The sequence below is a fragment of the Cetorhinus maximus genome, chromosome 10, assembly GCF_964194155.1.
Source record: "Cetorhinus maximus chromosome 10, sCetMax3.hap1.1, whole genome shotgun sequence".
Taxonomy (NCBI): Eukaryota; Metazoa; Chordata; class Chondrichthyes; order Lamniformes; family Cetorhinidae; genus Cetorhinus; species Cetorhinus maximus.
Window position 1 is genome coordinate 24,113,912 of NC_135888.1, and position 23,450 is coordinate 24,137,361.

The following is a 23,450-nucleotide window of genomic DNA, read 5'->3' on the forward strand; positions in this document are numbered from 1 at the left end:
TGAGTTTCTTGGGGGCAGCTTCAGCAATGGAGTCAATGTGGTGTTGCATTGAGACCAAAGAACCACAGAGATCGAGAATGTTGATCAGTGTGGAGCTAGAGTAGTTGATGGCATGGAGATGCATTGAAAAACATCAGACCTGCATCTACAAGGTTTCTTTATTTAAATGATCTCCAAGTTAGTTCTGCTTTTGCAGTATATTATACAAATTCTTAAATTCACATCTTAATACTTTTAAAAAATATAATTTATATTTAACTGGTTGTGAAGAATAATTAAATGAAAATCCACAATATTCTTTTCATGTGAATGCAATTTAACAAGGCATGTAGTTTTAAACACGTACTAGGGGCCCTTGTTCACCAGAATGATAGCGAAGCTGAAAGGGTTAAGTTGTGCACGGACTTGGCTTATATTCCCTTCTATTGAGAAGACTATGAAGTGATATAATCGAGGCATTTAAGATCATTCAAGGATTCAATATGTTCTATAGAGAGAAAGTATTTCCTCCAGTTGGGGAGTCCAGAGCAAGAAGGCAAACCTTCAAATTCGAGCCAGGCCGTTCAGGGGTGATGTCAGGAAGCACTTCTTCATGCAAAGGGGAGCGGAAATCTGGAAACTTTCCCCCCAAATCTCTGGATTAATTGGACCTTTCAAGACTGAGATTGCTCGATTTTTGTTAGATAAAAGGTATTACGGAACCAAAGCAAGTAAATGGAATTAGACACAGTCAGCCAGGATCAAACTGAGTGGTGGAAACGACATGAAGGGCTGAATGGTCTCTTCCTGTTCCTCTGCTCTACCTGATCGAAGAGGATGGTAGTTGTGTGAGCCCAATGTAGGGACTATTTGATCCTGGTGGGCATCACTCTTGAACTGACGCTGACCTCCTCTGCATGCACATTCTGGCAAGGCGGAGGTCACTGGTTAGTGAGCAGGACCGAGGGACCCCAGCTGATATCTCCCCCACCCCCGGACCACCTCCCCATTGCAGCTGAGCTAGTTGAAGCCAATAATGGTGCTTCTGGTGCTGCCCCAGTTGGGGTCAGCTGACCAAGCAGAATCAAAGGTCAAATGTAGAGCTTCCTGGTGTGTGGCCAATTAACCTTTGGGGAGCCACAGGCAGTTAATTTAACTGGAAGGGATTTATCACCATTTGCACTGCAGTGCATTCAAATACTCTGCACAGTTTTATTCTCCATATTTAATGAAGGATATGCTTGCTTTGGAGCTGGTACAGCAAAGGTTCACTAGGTTGGTGGCTGGAATGAGATGCTGAGTAAATTGGGTTTGTATTTCATTTTTATTTATTCATGAGATGTGAGTGTTGCTGGCTAGGTCAGCATTTATTATGCATCCCTAATTGCCCTTGAGAAGGTGGTGGTGAGCCACCTTCCTGAACCGCTGCAGTCTATGTGGTGTAGGTACACCCACAATGCTGTTAGGGAGGGAGTTCCAGGATTTTGACCCAGCGACAGTGAAGGAACAGCGATATATTTCCAAGTCAGGATGGTGTGTGGCTTGGAGGAGAACTTTAGGTGGTGGTGTTCCCAAGCATCTGTTGCCCTTGTCCTTCAAGGTGGTAGAGGTTGTGGGTTTGGAAAGTGCTGTCAAAGGACCCTCTAGAGTTAGAATGTGAGGTGATCTTATTGAAACATTCAAGATTCTGATGAGACTTGATAGGGTAGACACAGAGATTGCTCTGCCTGGCTGGGGAATCTAGAACACAGCGGCACAGTCTCAGGATAAGGGTCATTTCGGACAGAGGGAATAATTTTTTTCACTTGGAGGGTTATGTATCTTTGGAATTCTCTAATCAGGAGGGCTGTGGATGTTCTATCGTTGAATATATTTAAAATTGAACTAGATAGATTTTTGATCTCTCAGGGAATCATGAGATATGGGGAGCAGGCAGGATAGTGGAGCTGAAACTGAGAATTAGCCATGATCGTATTGAATGGCGGAGCAGGCTGAATGGTCTACTCCAGCTTCTATGTCTTATGTTCTTAATATTCTTATGTAGTTGAGTGGCGGTTGGCGTGCAAGTGGTGCATGGTGTAAGGTCGAGTGAGCAGCTTAGGAGTCACCCCAATGTGACATGGAGCAGAGGGGCACTGGAGGGGTAGGCAGAGTTCATTTCCCTCATTCCTCCTGTACATTCTAATACAGTTATACACTTCATTCATAATTCATATAATTACATTTAAAACTTAACACTTTTTAAAACAACTAATTTTGTACAGAGAGATAAAGGCAGGCAGAATTCACTATTGCTATTGTCAATTTACTCACTGATATAAATAGTGCAAAAAAAATGTTCGTCATCCTTTCATCCCCACACAAGCACACAATATGAGGACACTTGGAACACTGAAGGCTGGAAAAGGACATTTGGAATCCCACTAAATGAAAGAGGGCATCTCAGGCCAGAGTGAGGGTGTGATGTTCATCGAAACTCTGATTGGAAATGTTCAGATGACTGTGCTGAGCTTAGGCTGATGGCCAGCTGGAAGGAGGGAGCTGCCTGTGCATCAGCTGTGGGCCTCCTCTTTATGCTGAGGTGGCAGCTCCGAGATTCTGTCAATGGACCTCAGTAGTTCAGACACCAGACGTAGAGTTTCTGCGCCAGACAGGAGCTGTCTGAAATTGAGACAGGGTTAAGTGTTTCAGAAGACAAAGTGAGTACAAGCTTGAGGTCGTCACAAGTAAGACATCATTACTGAATATTCTCCTTTGTAACTTCAAGTTCATTGATGTAAAATTTATCAAAGAAAGGTTTTTGTCTAAAACTCGTGTTCCTCCTCAATGGTGAGAAGAGGGTTGTATCTCCCAAGTGTTCCTCCAGTCTGGACAAACCCACCAGTAGGGAATGGAGGCAACACAGTGTTAGCAACCTCAGGACGGAGCTCCACAGTTTTATTGCTGAGAGGAGATTGAAACAGAGTATAGGGTGGGATTACAGAGAATATACTAACATATGAACTAGGAGCAGGAGTAGGCCACTCGGCCCTTCAAGCTTTCTCCACCATTCAATAAGATCATGGCTAATCTGAATGTAACCTCAACTCAACATTCCTGCCTACCCCGATAACCTTTTACCCCCTCGTTAATCAAGAATCTATCTAGTTCTGCCTTAAAAATATTCAAAACTTTGCTTCCACCGCCTTTTGAGGAAGAGTTCCAAAGACTCACGACCCTCTAAAAGAAAAATTTCTCCTCATCTCTATTTTAAATGAGCGACCCCTTATTTTTAAACAGTGACCCCTAGTTCTAGATTCTCCCACAAGAGGAAACATCCTCTCCACATCTATCCAGTCAAGGCCCCTCAGGATCTTAAAGGTTTTGATCAAGTCACCTCTTACACTTCTAAACTCCAGCGGATACAAGCCTAGCCTGTCCAACCTTTCCTCATAAGACAATCCGCCCATTCCAGGTACTAGCCTAGTAAACCGTCTTTGAACTGCTTCTAATGCATTTACATCTTTCCTTAAATAAGGAGACCAAAACTGTACACAGTACTCCAGGTGTGGTCTCACCAGTGTCCTGTATTACTGAAGCATTACTTCCCTAATTTTGTATTCAATTCCCCTCGCAATAAACAATAACATTCTATTAGCTTTCCTAATTACCTGCTGTACCTGCATACTAACCTTTTGTGATTCATGCACTAGGACACCCAGATCCCTCTGAATCTCAGAGCTCTGCAATCTCTCACCATTTAGATAATAAGCTTCTTTTTTATTCTTCCTGCCAAAATGAATAATTTCATATTTGCCCACATTACACTCCATTTTCCAGATCTTTGCCCACTCACTTAACCTATCCATGTCACTTTGTAGCCTCCTTACGTCCTCCTCACAATTTACTTTCCTACCTATCTTTGTGACGTCAGCAAATTTAGCCACCATTCCTTCCGTCCCTTCATCTAAGTCATTGGTAAAAATTGTAAAATGTTGAGGCCCCAGCACTGATCCCTGTGGCACACCACTCGCCACATCCTGCCAACCAGAAAAAGACCCATTCATGGATACTGCACAGAAACAGGCCATTCAGCCCAATCAGTCCATGTCGGTGTTTATGCTCCACTCAAGCCTCCTCCCATCTTCCTCATCTAAATCTATCATCGTAACCTTATATTCCTTTCTCCCTCATGTGTTTATCCAGCTTCCCCTTAAAATGTATCAATACTGTTTACTTTAACCACTCCCTGTGGTAGCGAGTTCCACATTCTCACCACTCTCTGGGTGAAGAAGTTTCTTCTGAATTCCCTGTTGGATTTCTTGGTGACTATCTCGTATTGACGGTCTCTAGTTATGCTCTTCCCCACAAGAGGGAACATTCTCTCTGTATCCACTCGATCAAAACCTCTCATCTTTTTAAAGAGTTTGATTGGGCCTTCTTTTTTCAGGAGAAGTGACCCAGCCTGTCAATCATTTCCTGATCTGTAAACCCACACATTTCTAATACCACCCTTGTCAATCTTCTCTGCGCTCTCTCCTGTGCCTCTATAGCCTTTTTATAAGGAGACCAGAAGTGCATGCAGATATAGGGTGGGATCGAGGGGTATGGGAGTTATAGGGTGGAATTGAGAGGTATAGGAGATATAGGATGGAATTGAGGGGAGGTATAGGGTGGATTTTAAAGGTTATGGAGGACATACGGTGGATTTGAAAGGGTATGGGAGATATAGGGTGGGATTGAGGGGTATGGGAGATATAGGGTGGGTTTGAAAGGGTATGGAGGATACAGTGGTTCCCAATTCTAACCACTTCCCCTCCCCAGTCTCCATATTTGGAGTCCGGCATATCATCTTCATTCTTTGTAAAGCATTCAGATGCCTTCCGGTCTGTGAGGAGCAGGTTGTCATACCTTACTGAGCTCTCTGCCCCCTGTGCAGCTTTCAAGAGATAGTCTGATGCGTGCAGGGCATTGCTTTTGGCTGAGTTCAAAGCAATGGAGTCTTCAGATCGAAGCCTCTCGTTTTCAGATTTCCATTGTTGCAGCTCAGCCTGTCAGGGAGAAACAAGGAAACAGCATTATCCATATCCAGGGGAGAGAGAGAGAGAGAGGGGGGAGAGAGAGAGAGATAGACAGAGAGATCAACTAGAGCTTCTACTTCTGATCATTATCAAGTGACCCCTTACTGAAAACGGTGTAAATATGATTTTTAAAACAGAATTACCAGAGAAAACCCCAGAGCTCATTTTGAGTGATAAACAGAAAGCTGTCAATATTGTATTAATTGAAGAAATGTGTCACAGGTTCTATTACTGTACCTGTAGTAGTACAAATTCCTGCTTCATCTTAGTGACTGTGTTCTCTGCTTTCACTGCCCGTTTCTGAAATAAAGAGAGATAGATACAGTAACCGCAATAATAAAACCAGTTACTTCAATATAAAGTGCTGCTGTGCTTCAGATAGTCATCGATGGGCGTGGCTCCCTCCCATGGGTTGGCACATAAACAGCCCAGGCAGACACAGTCAGTCCCAGCTTCCATTTCTGGTCTGTGCAGGGATAATAGCAGGCACTATAATTTTCATCAGTACTACTGGGACTTGAGGTCATAATCCAGACAGACACTCCTAGGGCGGGAACGCTGAGGGAGTGCTGCACTGTTGGAGCGTCAGTACTGAGGGAGTGCTGAACTGTTGGAGCGTCAGTACTTAGGGAATACTGCACTATCAGAGGGTCAGTTATGAGGGAGTGCTGCACTGTCGAAGCGTCAGTAGAGGGGGTGCTGCACTGTAGGAGGGCCAGTACTGAGAGAGTGCTGCACTGACGGATGTCATTATTGAGCGAGTGCTGCACTGTCCGAGGGTCATTACTGACGGAGTGTTGAACTATCAGAGGGTCAGTACTGAGGGAGCACTGCACTGTCGGATGACATTATTGAGGGAGTGCTGCACTGTTGGAGGGTCATTACTGAGGGAATGCTGCACTGTCAGAGGAGTAGTATTGAGTGAGTGCTGCACTGTCAGAGGGTCAGTACTGAGGGAGTGTTGCACTGTGGAGGACCAATACTGAGCGAACGCTGCACTGTCAGAGGGTCAGTGCTGAGGGAGCGCTGCAATGTCGGAGGGCCAGTACTGAGGGAGCGCTGCAAAGTTGGAGGGTCAGTACTGAAGGAGTGCCACACTGTCAAAGGGTCAGTACGGAGGGAGTACTGCACTGTTGGCGGGTTAGTACTGACGGAGTGCTGCACTGTTGGAGGGTCAGTACTGACGGAGTGCTGCACTGTTGGAGGGTCACTACTGAGGGACTGTTGCAGTGTCGGAGGGTCAGTACCGACAGAATGCTGCACTGTTGCAGGGTCAGTACTGAGGGAGTGCTGCATTGTCAGATGGTCAGTACCAAGGGAGTGCTGCACTGTGGAAGGGTCAGTACTGAGGGCATGCTATAATGTTGAAGGTGCTGGCCTTGAGATGAGATGTTAAACTGAAGCCTCATTTCTATCAGGTTTCTGTAAATGATCCCCCAGTCACTATTGGAAGAGGAATATGGGAATTCTCCACAGTATCCTGGGATACCATTTATCCCTCAACCAATAGCACAACAAAAGCAGTTTAGCTGGTCATTATCTCATTGCTGTTTGAGGCAGTTCTCCCTACCCCCTGCAAGCCCGCCGGGCCCTCTCTCACCGTCATCAGTTGCAGGTTCTCTTCCACTTGCTGAACCATGGATTCTAATGCTCTGGTCTCCTTTTCCTCTTTGATTTTCCTTCTCTGCAGCTCCTCCTCCAGCCTCTTGGTCCTGGGGAAGTGGCCAATGGACATTCGGTGTTACAAATGCTGAGAGATTGCCAGTTTGTGACTCTCTTTGTGCCACTCAAGGTGAGGATGCATCTCTTCCATCCCAATAATATCCATCGCCAATCATAACATTATACCTAGCCCACTCCCTGTTACCCAGCGTGGCATGTGTTCTCACGTCATCCATGCTGGGGCTGCTCTGAGACAGTGACTAGATAGGAGAGTGGTTCTGTCAAGGTACACTTCCTGTGCCACCATTACAGCTGGCATGCAACAAAGCTTCACCCGACCAGTCTGATCTGAATTTGAACCTGAGCTGCGTAGTTAAAGTTCGCTGTCCGACGCCCAGCAGTTCATTAAGGGGAACTCTAATATAATTCAGTGTGAATAAAATGCTGGACATACTCAGCAGGACAAGCACCATCTGTGCAGGCAGAAACAGAGTTAACCTTTCGGTCAATGATCTTTCATCAGAACTCTTCCTCTCTCCACAGATGCTGCCCAAGTATCTCTAGCATTTCCGATTTTTATTTCAGAATCTCAGCATCCACAGCGTTTTGCATTGATCTTACAGCAGTGTTGAAGTTCGCCTCTTGCTGGCTGCGCTGCAATTCAAGCCCCAGCATTCCATGGCTGGAGAGGTGGTTGTCACACCAGGGCATGACTGGCTCGAGCAATGGCCAACTGAACAAGGTTCCATTGGGCTTGTTCAGGAGAGGAAACACAGCTCCCAAAAAAAATAGTAGTGTGTCAGCCAGCAATCATTTAGTCACACTCCCACCTCAGAATCATGAGGTTCCAGGTAAAAGACCCTTTCTAGGGCTTCAGCACTAAAATCCAGACTGACATTCTAGTGTAGAACTGAGGGAGCACCACACAGTTGGAGGGGCGGTATTGAGCAAGCGTTGCACTGCCCAAGGGTCAGTACTGAGGGAGTGGTGCTCTGTCGGATGGTCAGTACTGAAGGAGTGCTGCTTTGCCCGAGGGTCAGTACTGAGGGAGTGCTGCTTTGCCTGAGGGTAGTACTGAGAGAGTGCTGCACCACCCAAGAGTCAGTACTGAGGGAGTGCAGCACTGCCCAAGAGTCAGTACTGAGGGAGCGCAGCATTGCCCAAGGTTCAGTACTGAGCAAGCGTTGCATTGCCCAAGGGTCAGGACTGAGGGAGTGCTGCATTGCGCGAGGGTCAGTACTGAACGAGCATTGCACTGCCTGAGGGTCAGTACTGAGGGAGTGTTGCATTGCCCGAAGGTCAGTACTGAGGGAGTGCTGCATTGTCAGAGGGTCAGTACTGAGGGAGTGCTGCATTGTCAGAGGGTCAGTACTGAGGGAGTGCTGCATTGTCAGAGGGTCAGTACTGAGGGAGTGCTGCATTGCCTGAGGGTCAGTACTGAGGGAGTGCTGCGTTGCCCGAGGGTCAGTACTGAGGGAGTGGTGCATTGTCGGAGGGTCAGTACTGAGGGAGTGCTGCACTGTCGGATGGTCAGTACTGAGGGAGTGCTGCATTGCCCGAGGGTGAGTACTGAGGGAGTGTTGCATTGCCCAAGGGTCAGGACTGAGGAAGTGCTGCATTGCCCAAGGGTCAGTACTGAGGCAGAGCTGCTCTGCTGGAGGGTCAGTACTGACGGAACGCCGCACTGTCAGTGGGGCGGTATCGAGGGAGTGCTGCACTGTCGAAATGTCAGTACTAAGGGAGAATAGCACTGAGAGAGGTGCCGTCTTTGAGATGTGATGTTAATCTAAGGCCCCATCTGCCTGCTTGAGTGGATGCAAAAGATTACACGGCACTATTCTGAAGAAGAGGGGAGTTTTCGTGGTGTTCTGGCCAATATTTATCCCTCAATCGGCATCACGAAGAAACAGATTATCTGGTGATTATCATGTTGCTGAATCTTGCTATGCACAAATTTGGCTGCGCCTCCTACATTACAGCAGTAACTACCCTTCTAAAGTACTTCATTGGCTGCAAAGTGCTTTGACAGGTCCAGTGGTCGTGAAAGGCGCCATGTAAATCTAAGATTTTCATTTTTAAATTGAAAATGGGAGAAAAGAAAGAATAGATTATCAAATATTATGGCACCAATTCCCATGTACATCGTAGCCCCTTTTAATCTCTTTTCAAAACTCTTAAGCTGAACTCTTCATAGTTCGCCCGCACAGACCTCCGCCCGCCCGCACAGACCTCCGCCCGCACACACAGACCTCCGCCCGTACACACAGACCTCTGCCCGCACAGACCTTCGCCCTCAGGCACAGACCTCCGCCCGCAGGCACAGACCTCCGCCCGCAGGCACAGACCTCCGCCCGCACAGACCTCCGCGCGCGCACAGACTTCCGCCTGCAGAGACCTCCGCCCACGCACACAAACCTCTGCCCGCAAAGAGACCTCCGCCCGCACAGACCTCCGCCCGCAGGCAGAAAGCTCCGCGTGCACAGACCTCCGCCCGCGCGCACAGACCTCCGCCCGCACAGACCTCCACATGCAAAGAGACCTCTGCTCGCAAAGAGACCTCCGCCCGCACAGACCTCCGCGCGCGCACACAGACTTCCGCCCACAAAGAGACTTCCGCCCACGCACACAAACCTCTGCCCGCAAAGAGACCTCCGCCCGCACAGACCTCCGCCCGCAGGCAGAAACCTCCGCGTGCAGACCTCCGCCCGCGCGCGCAGACCTCCGCCCGCGCGCACAGACCTCCGCCCGCGCGCACAGACCTCCACACATACAGACCTCCACACATACAGACCTCCACACATACAGACCTCCACACATACAGACCTCCACACATACAGACCTCTGCACATGGGTCTTTACCAGTTGCTTTGCTTCCTTATTTTGTCTTCGGAGCTTTGCATTTTCTTCTTGCAGCTGAAAGAGGAATGAGATTTAATAGCAAACCACTCCTGCCCTCAGTCCTTTGGAGATATTCGTGGCTTTCTCACCTCCAGACGCCAATATTCCAACACTCTCTTGGCTGAGTTTTCATCTTCCACCCTCAGCTCATCCAAAACTCTGCGGCTTATGTCCTAACTCACACCCAGTCCTGTTCACCCTGTGCTTACTGATCTACACTGGCATGCTCCAGCAAAAAGTCGGTTTTAAAATTCTCATTCTTGATTTCAAATCCCTCTGAACCTCACCCCTCCCTATCTCTGTAATCTCCTCCATCCCCATAACCCTCTGAAATCCCTGCGCTCCTCCAATTCTTGCCTCTTGAGCATCCCTGATTTTAATCACTCCATCATTAGCGGCCATACCTTCAACTGCCTGAGTCCCAAGCTCTGAAATTCCCTCCCTTATATCTCTGCCTCTCACTCTACCTCTCTTTCCTCCTCTCGGTCGCTTCTTAACAAGAACAGCTTGCATTTATATAGTGCCTTTAACATAATTAAATGTCCCAAGGTGTTTCCACAAGTGTTCTTAACAAAATTTGGCACCAAGCTAAGTAAGGAGATATTATCAAGGTGACCAAAAGTTTGGTCAACGAGGGAGGTTTTAAGAAACCAACCTCCATCAGAAGCCGACCTCTTTGACCAAGCTTTTTGTCACCTATCCTAATATCTCCTTATGAAACTTGGTGCCAAATTTTAAGAACGTAAGAAATAGGAGCAAGAGTAGGCCATTCAGCCCGTCATGAAAACAGTGACACATACTCCAAGAATCCTCTGTACATAATGATACACTTCTGGGGACCCCCTCTAAATACGGTGACATAGGACCATTGAAACATAGGACTTAGGAGCAGGGGTAGATCATTCAGCACCTCGAGCCTGCTCTGTCATTGGACAAGATCATGGCCGATCTGATTGTGGTCTCAACTCCACTTTCCTGCCTGTCCCCGATAACCCTGGACTCCTTTGTCTATCAAAAATCTGTCTAACTCAGTCTTGAATATATTAAATGACCCAGCCTCCATTGCTCTCTGGGGAAGAGAATTCCAAAGACTGATGACCCTCTGAGAGAAGAATTTCCTCATCGCTGTCTTAAATGGGGGACCCCTTATTTTTAAACTATGCCCCCTAGCTCTAGATTTTCCCATGACAGGAAACATCCTCTCAGCATCCACCCCTCAGAAACCTACATGTTTCAATAAGATCCTCTCAACTCCAGTGAGTATAGGCCCAACCTTTCCTCATAAGACAACCCCTTCATCCCAGGAATCAGCCTAGTGAATCTTCTCTGAACTGTTTCCAATGCAAGTTTATCCCTTGTTGAAATTATATCTCTCAAGACTGAATTTTTATTTTACAAAATGGAAGGACTTGGCATTATCTGTACATGTGGATGCTGACCTGGGATTTTTTTTTAAAGGTCATAAGTTCACCTTGGAACCCATCAACAAGCAGGCCACTTCCAAGAAATCACCTGATCTTTACAGTACTGAAGGAAGAGCTGGTTGTTTGTTTGAGCTGCAATCACTTTAATTGATGGGGAGAAAACTGAAAAAAGCAAAGTAGTAACTTGCTGGAAATCACATGGGAGAGAGAAAAAAATGGAAGTTGTGAACCTGCTGGTTTTGAAGGCAGTCTTGTTGGGGAACAAACTGAGGAAGGAAGGTGACCCTAACTGGCTCCCTCTCTCTCTACCTTGCCTAAAATCGTGTGTGGCTATCAGCCTGTAACCAGAAAACCCTCATCTGAATGTAACTGGTCTGCATTTGGACATGCAAAGCTGAGACCAGTTGGTGAGAACTCCCAGACGTACACAGGGGCCAGCGACCCATCTTCACACGAGGGAACTCCAGGTTGACAGTGTCGAGACGCCACGAACTTTATCCTTTATTTTATAACACCCATCCTCTAAAGCCCATCTGTGCAGACAGACTCTACCTGTTTGTCCTTTGCCTGTGTGTGTGTGTTGGGGGATTTCTTTAGGAAGAGATAGATAGTTATACTGCCCGATTACAATTATGTGTTAACTAGTACTTGCAATCGGTTAAGAAGTAGTTTTGTTTTATAATAAACAATTGTTCTCAGTTTGTTGAAAGAAGCCTGGTTGAAGACTCTTTTATGCTGGGCACCAGTGGGGGAAATAGATGATTGGCTATTCTGGTGAGAAAATTAAACGTTTAAATTATTGATAAGGCCTGCAGAATAGTGGGGCTAGATCATACTCGCACTCCTCCCATCCTGGTCGCAACACCCTGCTTAAGTCAGGAGACCAAATAGTACTCCAGATGCCATCTCACCAATGCCCTGTACAGTTGTAGCAAGACTTCCCTACCTTTATATTCCATCCCCTCTGCAAGAAAGGCCAACATTCCAGTTGCCTTCCTAATTACTTGTTGTATCTGCCTGCGGACTTCTTGTGATTCATGTACATGGACACCCTGATCCCTCTGTACCGCAGCATTCTGCAGTCCCTCTCCATGTAAATAATATACTGTTTTTCTATTCTTCCTGCCAAAGCGGACAACCTCACATTTTCCCACATTATACTCCATCTGCCAAATTTTTTCCCACTCACTTAATATATCTATATCCCTTTGTGTCCTCCTCACAACTTGCTTTCCTATCTATCTTTGTTTGGCTACAATACAGTTAGTCCCTTAATCCAAGTCATTAATATAGATTGTAAACAGTTGAGGCCTCAGCGCTAATCCACTAGTTACAGTTTGCCATCCTGAAAGTGACCCACTTAAACCGACTCTCTGTTTCCTGTTAGTTAGCCAGTCCTCTATCCATGCTAATATATCACTTCCAACACCATGAGCTCTTATCCTGTGTAGGAATCTTTTATGTGGCACCGTATCAAATACCTTTTGGAAATCAAAATATACCACATCTATTGGTTCCCCTCTATCCACCCTGCTTGTTACATCCTCAAAGAGCTCTAATAAATTTGTCAAACATGATTTCCCTTTCATAAGACCATGTTGACTCTGCCTAATAGTATTATGGTTTTCTAAATGTCCTGCTACTAAATCTCTTTAATAATGGATTCTAGTATTTTAGCAATGACAAATGTTAGGCTAACTTGCCTATAGTTTCTTGCTTTCTGTCTCCCTCTATTCTTGAACAGATGTACTACATTTGCAGTTTTCCAATCTGCTGGGACCTTTCCAGAATCTAAGGATTTTGTTTGAGAATCATTCCTGTGAAGCACCTTGGGATCTTTTGCTGTTTTGGGTGCTATATAAATTATTGATATAATTGTTCTGCTATAGGTTTCTACCTACTCTGGACCCATCATTTGTCATCCTTTTCTTTTGTCCCTTTATCATCCCCTTTTGCCTTGCACCATCATCCCTTTTGTCATTTAATCACTCCTTCACCCTCTCATTGACCTTTCGTTCTTTCCTGCCTTTTCCCTCTTTATCTGACTCTGTACTTGCTGAAAACCTGTTATATCTCCAACTTCTTCCAGTTCTGACAGAAGGTTAACTCTGTTTCTCTCTGCACAGATGCTGCCTGACCTGCTGAGTAGTTCCAGCATTTTCTGTTTTTATTTCAAATTCCCAGAACCTGCAGTATTTTGTTTTAGCTTGAACTTGCCTTCTCATTGGTCAGCAGCTGACTTTGATAGAGGACCTGCCCCACCAAGTCAAAATGATCTCTTGGAGGGTCAGGTTCATCACAAGGGGACCCGAGTTGTGAGGTCTTCTCCCCTAAGATGTAATCCTTCTCCGCTCCTTCCTCCTCTCCTCCCTCCTCCTCCTCGTCCAGTAGCCACTCTGATGGTGTGAACTGGACACTGTCCTGCCGCGGAAGCTCAGTGGGGCTCAGTGTCAGCGGCATGTACGACACAGCACAAAGCGAGTCAGAAAAGCTGAACTCGTGAGCGGCCTCGATAATGGCGGGTTGGTACGTTTCACTCCAGTCATCGTCCTCTTCTTCCAATGAAGGACTGTGGGCTGTTGGATCTGGGAAATAATGCTTCGGAAAATCCAAACTCAGGCTCAGTTCTTTGGGGGCAGTGGCAACCCCCGCTAAGGGAATCCCTGCAGAGTTCTGTGGGGATGAGAGATAGGGGGAAGAAAACATTGTAAACAGAACTTCCAGAAAAGGGAAGGAGCCACATTCCCAAGGATTTGTGCCTTATTGTTTAAAAATCAAAATGGATGGTTAGCATTGTAGATCTGCTCGACAAGACGACTAATACAGGGGCAACAATTTTAATAATTGCAGAACAACATGTTAGAATCATAGAATCTTACAACACAGAAGGCTATTCAGTCCATCTTGCTGGCTCCTTGAAACATGTCTCCAATTAGTCCCACTGCCCCTGCTCATTTCCCTAATGTACTGTAAATTTCTCCCCTTCACATATTTATCCAGTGTCCTTTTGAAAGTTACTATTGAACATCCTGCAACCTTACAGCTCTCCGAAATCTCCATGCTTCTCCAATTCTGTCCTCTTGTCCACCCTTGATTTTAATCACTCTACCACTGGCGGCAATATCTCCAGCTCCCTGGGCCCTAAGCTGCAAAATTCTCTGCCTAAACCTCTCCGCCTCCTTTAATTCGCTCCTTAAAACCTCCCCACTAGCCCTGATGTCTACTTGGGTGGATTGTTTTGTTTGATAGTCGTTCATGTGAAGCACTGTGCGATATAGGGAATTACAGCAGGCGTAGGCCATCTCAATGGCAATTTTTTAAAAAATTCATTCACGGGGTGTGGGCTTCGCTGGCTAGGCCAGAATTTATTGCCCATCCCTAGTTGCCCTTGAGAAGGTGGTGGTGAGCTGCCTTCTTGAACCACTGCAGTCACTATGGTGTAGGTACACCCACAGTGCTGTTAGGGAGGGAGTTCCAGGATTTTGACCCAGTGACAGTGAAGGAATGGCAATATATTTCCAAGTCAGGGTGGTGAGTGACTGGGAGGGGAAATTCCAGGTGGTGGTGTTCCCATTTATCTGTTGCCCATGTCCTTCTAGATGGTAGTGGTTGTGGGTTTGGAAGGTGCTGTCAAAGAAGCCTTGGTGAGTTCCTGCAGTGCATCTTGTAGTTGGTACACACTGCGGCTACTGTGCATCGGTGGTGGAGGGAGTGAATGTTTGTGGATGTGGTGCCAATCAAGCAGACTGCTTTGTCCTGCACGGTGTCAAGCTTCTTCAGTGTTGTGGGAGCTGCACTCATCCAGGCAAGTGGGGAGTATTCCATCATATTCCTGACTTGTGCCTTGTAGATGGTGGACAGGCTTTGAGGAGTCAGGAGGTGAGTTACTCGTCGCATGATTCCTAGCCTCTGACCTGTTCTTGTAGCCACAGTATTTATATGGCTAGTCCAGTTCAGGTTCTGGTCAATGGTAACATTCAGGATGTTGATAGTGGGATATTCAGTGATGGTAATGCCATTGAATGCCGAGGGGTGATGGTTGGATTCTCTCTTGTTGGAGATGGTCATTGCCTGACGCTTGTGTGGCGCGAATGTTACTTGCCACTTGTCAGCCCCAGCCTGGATATTGTCCAGGTCTTGCTGCATTTGGACATGGACTGCTTCAGTACATATAGAGTCACGAATGGTGCTGAACATTGTGCAATCATCAGTGAACATCCCCACTTCTGACTTTATGATGGAAGGTCATTGATGAAGCAGCTGAAGATGGTTGGGCCTAGGACACTACCCTGAGGAACTCCTGCAGTGATGTCCTGGAGCTGAGATGACTGACCTCCAACAACCACAACCATCTTACTTTGTGCTAGGTATGACTCCAACCAGCGGAGAGTTTTCCTCCTGATTCCCATTGACTCCAGTTTTGCTAGGGCTCCTTGATGCCACACTCGGTCAAATGCTGCCTTGATGTCAAGGACAGTCACTCTCACCTCACCTCGGGAGTTCAGCTCTTTTGTCCATGTTTGAACCGAGGCTGTAATGAGGTCAGGAACTGACTGGCCCTGGCAGAGCCCAAACTGAGCATGAGTGGGCAGATTATTGCTAAGCTAGTGCCGCTTAATAGCACCATTGATGACCCCCTTCCATTACTTTACTGATGATCGAGAGTAGACTGATGGGGCGGTAATTGGCCGGGTTGGATTTGTCCTGCTTTTTGTGTAAAGGACGTACCTGGGCAATTTTCTACATAACCGCGTAGATGTCAGGGTTGTAGCTGTGCTGGAACAGCTTGGCTAGGGGCGCGGCAAGTTTTGGAGCACAAGTCTTCAGTACTATTGCCGGAATGTTGTCAGGGTCCATAGCCTTTGCAGTATCCAGTGCCTTCAGCCATTTCTTGATATCACGCGGAGTGAATCGAGTTGGCTGAAGACTGGCATCTGTGATGCTGGGGACCTCCAGAGGAGGCCAAGGTGGATCATCCACTCGGCACTTCTGGCTGATGATTGTTGCGAATGCTTTATCTTTGGCAGTGATGTGCTGGGCTCCAATTGCAATTAGGGATGGGCAATATAAGCTCGCCTTGCTTGCCAGCAATGCTCCCATTCCGTGAACAAATTAAAAAAAAAGCAGGGCCCCTCAAGCCTCATTCAATATGATCATGACCTGCACAGCCACTCCCACTTTGCTGCTCTATCCCCATAGCCCCTGAATCCCTCGGTACGTAAAAATCTTTCGATCTCAGTCTTGAATATATTCAATGGCTGAGCACCCACATCTCTATGGGGCGGAGAATTCCAAAGATTTACCACCCCGAGTGAAGGAATTTCTCCACATCTCAGTCCTAAACTGTAAAACCTTTATCCTGTTCAGACTTTGCAGCCAGGAGAAACAGGCTCTCAGCATCCTTCTCTTAATGTGTTAAAGGCGCTGAATAAATGCACACTGTTGTTGTAGCTTTGAGAGGCTGGGCTGTACAGCACCTTCAGTTGTTGATGTGTCTGGTTTTTCACCACTTTCTCCTTTACTGTTGATTGGCTTTTGATCTTGACAAACTCCTTGAAGGAGAACGGGTTGGTTTCATCAGCACCCTCTTCCTTTACACCTAGATGCAGTAAAAGAAAATCGAATGATGCAATTTAATAAGCGTATTATAAACTTCTGCTGAATGAGCTAATTTTCGTCAGGATAGTGCTAGACAATTAGATTTATGCTCAGTGTCCTGAGGTTAGGAAGAGAAAAAATATCAACTTGGGCTCCTGCTCTGCACTATCCAATGGCTAGTGCTGGCAAGGCCTGATTGCACAATGTCCTTTCCCCACTCCCGAGGGACAAAGTGGTCAGTGCTATTTACTACAGTGTAAGCCGTGACTCAGTGGGTAGCACTCTCTCCTCTAATTCACAAGGTTGTGAGTTCAAGCCCCCACTCCAAAAACTTGAGCACAAAGTTTAGGCTGACACTCCAGTGAAGTACTGAGGGAGTACCGCACTGTCGGAGGGTCAGTACTGAGGGAGTGCCGCACTGTTGGGGGGGTCAGTACTGAGGGAGCGCCGCACTGTCGGAGGGTCAGTACTGAGGGAGTGCCGCACTGTTGGGGAGGTCAGTACTGAGGGAGCGCCGCACTGTCGGAGGGTCAGTTCTGAGGGAGTGCTGCACTGTCAGAGGGTCAGTACTGAGGGAGTGCTGCACTGTCGGAGGGTCAGTACTGAGGGAGTGCTGCACTGTCGGAGGGTCAGTACTGAGGGAGTGCCGCACTGTTGGGGAGGTCAGTACTGAGGGAGCGCCGCACTGTCGGAGGGTCAGTACTGAGGGAGTGCTGCACTGTCGGAGGGTCAGTTCTGAGGGAGTGCTGCACTGTCAGAGGGTCAGTACTGAGGGAGTGCTGCACTGTCGGAGGGTCAGTACTGAGGGAGTGCTGCACTGTCGGAGGGTCAGTACTGAGGGAGTGCTGCACTGTCGGAGGGTCAGTATTGAGGGAGTGCTGCACTGTCGGAGGGTCAGTACTGAGGGAGTGCTGCACTGTCGGAGGGTCAGTACTGAGGGAGTGCTGCACTGTCGGAGGGTCAGTACTGAGGGAGCGCTGCACTGTCAGAGGGTCAGTACTGAGGGAGTGCCGCACTGTCGGAGTTGCCATCTTTCAGTTGACCCTCTGTAAATGCTGACACACTCCTTGATAACCCTGTCCTGGTTTCTCTGTGACTTCTCACCCCTCCCAATGTGAGAGTTGCTGCTGAGCCCCCGGGTGTCCCTGGGTTTAAAGGTAGAAGGTCGAGCCCGATTTGGCTCGGGTCTGGGGACGATTCTTCTCCCGTCACAGGGACAGGGACAACACCTGCCTCACCTTGCAGTCCCCGGGTGCTCATCCTTGCCCCACTAGGCCCGGTTGCTAGGCGGTTACCAAGGCGGCGGCCGCAGCAGCGGGCGGGTGACCCGGAAGCGGTTTGTTGGGCGGTGACCGGAAGTCACCCCGGCATCCAAGATGGCGGCGCGCGTGGCGAGGCTGAGGCGCTGGAGCCAAATCAGGAGGTAACGAGACCGCGGTAAGCGGCCGGAGCCCCGGCTGCCGGCCTGGGATCCACCCGCGGGCAGCGCTAAGTGAGCCGGAGCGGCCGCTAACCTTTCTCTCTCTCTGTTCCAGGTGCGGCCTAACCGGCTCCAGGCCCTTCAGCAGCTCCGGTTACCCCGCGGTCCCGCTCTCCTCCCCGCTCCCCAGTCTCCCCAAACCCATCTTCGCCACCGTCAGCGGCCACAACAAATACGAGACCCGGATCACGGTGCTGGAGAACGGGCTGCGAGTGGCCTCGCAGGACAAATTCGGCCAATTCTGCACGGTCGGAGGTCAGTTTGTGTTGTGGGGTGGGGGTGTGAGGTCAAAGGTCAGCCTCAGAGTTAAAACGGTCAGACTCCCTCAAACAACGTCAGGAACAACATCAAAAGGCAAAATACTGCAGACACTGGAGGCTTCTATGCTCCTAGAACAGAAAATGCTGGAAAAACAGGTCGGGCAGCATTTGTGGAGAGAGAAGCAGTTCACGTTTCAGGTCCTTTCATCAGAATCCTCCTGTCTCCATAAACGCTGCCAGACCGGCTGAGATTGTTTTTGGTCATGTTTTCGATCACGGTAAATATGTTACCTGGGTTATTACCACATTTTTAAGATATTCTCCCATGAGATGTGGGTATCACAGACAAGGCCAGCATTTTCTTGGGCCTAGTCCACTGACATTACCGCTATGCAATCACCTGCCCATCGCTTCTGTGTGCAATTTGGCTGCCTTGTTTCCTGTATTTCAACACTTCACAAGTATTTATTTGGCTTTTAATCACATTGGGATGTTCTATGATCATGAAAGACACTGGATAAATCTAGTCTTTCTTTACTGAGGGAGTGCTGCAGTGTTGGGAGGGCTGCAGTGTTGGAGGTGCCATCTTTCAGTAGAGACATTAAACTGAGGCTCTGTCTGCCCCTCAGATCAATGGAAAGGATTCCTGCCACTATTCTGAAGAACAGGGCAGCTTTCTTGGACAATATTTATCCCTCAGGCATTTCAGCAGCTTTTTTGAAAAAAAGCAGATAAACTGATCAGAGTGGACGCAACCGGCTGAAGAAGTAGTGGCATTTCTGTCGAAACTTCCATAATCTCCAAATGTCCCGAACTCTTTCTAGCCAATTTGAATGATGATCGGTGTTGCAATGTAGTAAATGCAGCAGCCAGTTTGTGTACACCAAGCTCCCACAAACTGTGGCAAATGGTCCATAAGACATAGGAGCAGAAATTAGGCCAATCGGCCCATCAAGTCTGCTCCGCCATTCAATAAGTTTCTCAACCCTATTCTCCCACCTTCTCCCCGTAACCTTTGATCCCCTTACCAATTAAGAACCTATCTATCCCGGTCTTAAATACACTCAATGATCTGGCCTCCACAGCCTTCTGTGGCAATGAATTCCATAGATTCACCACTCTCTGGCTAAAGAAGTTTCTCCTCATCTCTGTTCTAAAAGGTCTTCCCTTTTAGTCCTGTTGGTTGAGGAGAACAATTCTCCTCAAATCGCAAAGCATCACCTTATGCAAAATGGTTGCTGCATTTCAGGAGTGATTCAGTCTTTCTGAGTTGATTTGAAGTGTGGCTGCACAGTCCATGTGGGGTAGATACACCTACAGTGCTGTTAGGGAGGCAGTTACAGGTTTTTGACCCAGTGACACTGAAGCAATGGCGATATAGTTCCAAGTCAGGATGGTGTGTGATTTGGAGGGAAATTCCAGGTGTTCCCAAGTGTCTGCTGCCCTTGTCCTTCAAGGACAGGCTTTGAGGAGTGACATATTCACTGCAATACCTCCCTTTTTGTACAAGGTGATTTCTGCCCCAGTCAGAAAAGGTCAAACTACAAAGTGTCAGCCGGAACACCGTCCATTCCCCATATCATCATCATCATTATGACTACAGGACTGTGTGGTCATCTGATGCTTCCTGTACTGACACATGAGCACGTCCTCCTGTGCAGGATTCATTATCGTCCAGGCGTGTCATTGCCATGTGTTGCTGTGGAACTGTATGATGTGATAGTCATTTAATGACCAGTGGTCACTTCTCTGTACCTACATTCTTGTGATGGGAATGATCACGTCCAGTTTTGGTTTCTCTGTTCCTTATTCACTGTTTGTGCTCCACCTCCAGCCCTGAGTTCATCCCTGTCCCACCAATAATCCCAGAGACTTCATCTGCCTCGCTCCTATTGGAACCTCCTTCTGGAACCCACTTGCAAAATTCTTCTCATGTTTAGTTTGCTCTCCGCCTGCGTTTTCCCCAGCTCTGCTGGTAATGCTCACCATCTCTCTCAACTCTGTCCAGTGTTTTGGAGCTTTATTATTGCCACATTAGGTGGGATGCTGGCTCCAAGTGTTTCTTATTAACACAGTCATGTCCTTCAGTTTTAGCAAATGCTGGATCGAGGCACGAGGTGAAGTATCCGAGTGGAATCTCCCACTTTCTAGAAAAGCTGGCGTTTTCTGTAAGTAACTATATGCTCTTTCTACTTTTTATCCAGAATCTTAAAGCACAGACTCATAAGTGCAGATTTTTAAAATAATATGTCCAGATATAGATTGAGATTCAGTCCCTCACTCATGTGAAGTTGGTTAAAAGAGCCAGAGGAGAGATGAAATTTTGTTTATGCAGAGTTGTTGTGATCTGTAAGGCGCTGCCTGAAAGGGCAGTGGAAGCAGATTCAATAATAACTTTCAAAAGGGGATTGGATAAATACTTGAAAATGAGAAATTTACAGGACTATTGGGAAAGGAGCAGGGGGCGTGGGACTGATGGGATAGATCTTTCAAACAAAACAGTCATGATGGGCTGAATGGTCTCCTTCTTTGACTCTAAGTGACGTTCTCCATGTGTGATGCTGGACAGTGTGCTTGGCCCAGGTATCCTACACACGTGTGCGCTTTGCTGTTACATAAAAATTAGGAGCTAGAGTAGGCCATTTGACCCTTCAACCCTGCTCCACATTCAACAAGATCATGGTTGATCTCCTACCTCAATGCCATTTTCCTGCATTAGCCTTTGATGCATAAAAATCTGTTTTGAATTTACTCAACGACTGAGCATCCACAACTCTCTGGGGTAGAGAATTCCAAAACTTCACAATCCTCTGAGTGAAGAAATGTCTCCTCATCTCAGTCCAAAATGGCTGCCCCTTATTCTGAGACTGTGACCAAATGTTCTCAATTCTCTAGCTGGGGGAAACATTTTCTCAGCATTAGCCCTGTCAAGGCCCTTAAGAATTTTCAATGTTTCAATGAGATCACCTCTCATTCTTCTAAATAATCTGGATAGTGACCAGGGGTGAGAATGCTGACTGATTTTTTCCCCTTCAAGCCAGTGATACTAAAACTGTTGCCCCAGAGACAGTGATTCAATCTGGGATTTTCCTGGGTAGTTTATTTTAAACTAAATCGCAGCTGTGGGCATTGCTGTTAATACGTCTCCTCCTGTTCTTCTATGCTTTGTCCCTCTGACCAGAGCTCACTCGCTGCCTATTTCTGCTGGATACTGTCCCACTGGCTCAATGTTCAGATTAATGACAGCATTGAGGACTTTGGAAGACACCTTCTCATGTTTAATGTCAGGGATGAGATGGGAGCTTTATAAACTTTTAACTGGCGGTGTGTTTTTGTCACCAGTCTACAGCACAGTTTGGCTCCAAGGATGAAATCCTCCTCACGCTGGAGAAACATGGGGGTATCTGTGACTGCCAGTCTTCCAGGTAACTGTGATGCAGACTGACCACTGTGCTTTGTAACCTTATTGATTGCTCCCTCAGTATCTGAGCCTAGACAGGCCGAGTGCTAAGGTGACCACTCTCAAACAATTGTAGATCTGGGTCGAGCAGTGGGCCCCTAGGTGGCAAGTGGCACAAGGGTCATGTAAACTGGATGGTGCCAGCAATGCCCTGGTAAATTCTTTTCATTGTGCGCAGCCTGTTCATCTTTCCTGTGTGGCCGCATGTGTGGTATTTTAAATGGGGCAGCTTGAGAGTGGTCTGCATGGTACCTTCTGGGTTACTGCTTGGCTTTGCAGTTTACAGAGAGCATTGGTCCTGGGTGCCATCCTGGGCTGACTTCAGAGTGGCAGAGGGACTTTGGTTGGTGTAAATGAAACAAGATAAGGAAGGTTCATTCGGGAAGGCACTGAACGCATCAAGAGACTTCATGGGGAACGTGCAGAGGCGAAGTTGAGGCATTGGGGAGAGTGCAGAAGCCTCCAGACAACCCATCTACCCAACCCTTCAAGCACCACCTGCTCCACATGTGGCAGAGTCTGCAGATCGTGCATCGGACTGATCAGCCATCTCAGAACCCATCGCACTGGAGTGAAAGCAAGATATCCTCGATCCCAAGGGACTGCCTAAAAAAAAGATAGTTGGTGTTAGGGTGTATGTAGGGAGGAGAGTGGGAATCAGCCAAAGCTCACTGGCTGTCTCATCGTACCTCTCCAGGAAAGCATGTGCATGTGGCTATTGAGAGAGTAGAGGATCGAGATTAGATCTGATGCTCTCATGTTTCCAGGGTCTCACATTACTCAGTACTTACAGTTCAGAAACAGGCCGTTCAGCCCATCTAGTCCATGCCAGCGTTTCTGCTCCACATGAGCCTCCTCCCACCCCTTTATCTCACCCTATCAGTATATCCTTCTATTCCTTTCTCCCTCATGTGTTTATCCAGCTTCCCCTTAACTGTATCTATACTATCTATTTATGCCATCTTTACTTAAAATAGATAAGGTACCAGGAACGGATGAGATGCATCTAAGGGCGCTGAGGGAAGTGAGAGTGGAAATTACAGAGGCACTAGTGATAATCTTCCAGTCTTCCGTAGACACGGGGAGGTGCCAGAGGACTGGAGTACGGCGAATGTTATACCCTTGTTCAAAAAGGGGTGCAAGGATAAAGCTGGCAGCTACAGACCAGTCAGTTTGACTTCAGTGGTAGGGAAACTTCTGGAAACAATAGTATGGGATAAAATCAATAGTCACTTAGATACAGTGCAGGGTAATTAAGGAAACCCAGCATGGATTCATTAAGGGAAAATCATGTTTAACTAACTTTCTGGAATTTTTTGAGATGGTAACATAGAAGGTTGATAAGGGAAATGCTGTTGATGTGTATATGGATTTTCAAAAGGCATTTGATACAGTGCCACACAACAGATTTGTGAGCAAAATTCTAGGTCATGGAATAAAAGGGAAAGTAGGAACTTGGACAAGAAATTGGCTGAGTGACAGGAAACAGAAAGCAGTGAGAAATGGTTGTTTTTCAGATTGGAGGAAGGTTTGTAGTGGGGTTCCCCAGGGGTCAGTGTTGGGATCCTTGCTCTTCCTGATATATATTAATGACCTAGAAAGTGGTGTGCAGGGCATGATTTCAAAATT

At 47.2% G+C, this 23,450-nt stretch overlaps 2 protein-coding genes across 2 annotated transcripts in view; one reads left to right on the forward strand and one right to left on the reverse strand.

Annotated features, from left to right (window-relative positions):
* Positions 1-144: 144 nt before the first annotated feature.
* Positions 145-17,956, reverse strand: entr1 (endosome associated trafficking regulator 1). The gene is made up of 8 exons (XM_078550214.1): positions 17,860-17,956; positions 16,501-16,622; positions 13,241-13,696; positions 9,541-9,614; positions 6,640-6,751; positions 5,277-5,339; positions 4,870-5,009; positions 145-2,640 (listed from the first exon to the last, which is right to left on the reverse strand). Exons 1-8 carry the CDS (start codon positions 17,879-17,881, stop codon positions 2,532-2,534), a joined length of 1,098 nt encoding a protein of 365 aa, XP_078406340.1. The 5' UTR covers positions 17,882-17,956; the 3' UTR covers positions 145-2,531.
* pmpca (peptidase, mitochondrial processing subunit alpha) overlaps positions 17,932-23,450 on the forward strand; it is a 23,319-nt gene continuing 17,800 nt past the window's right edge. Inside the window, exons 1-4 of the mRNA XM_078550213.1 lie at positions 17,932-18,044; positions 18,157-18,356; positions 20,450-20,529; positions 21,704-21,786. Coding sequence (XP_078406339.1) covers positions 17,998-18,044; positions 18,157-18,356; positions 20,450-20,529; positions 21,704-21,786 — 410 coding nt within the window. The 5' untranslated portion in view covers positions 17,932-17,997. The remainder of the gene's footprint in view (positions 18,045-18,156; positions 18,357-20,449; positions 20,530-21,703; positions 21,787-23,450) is intronic.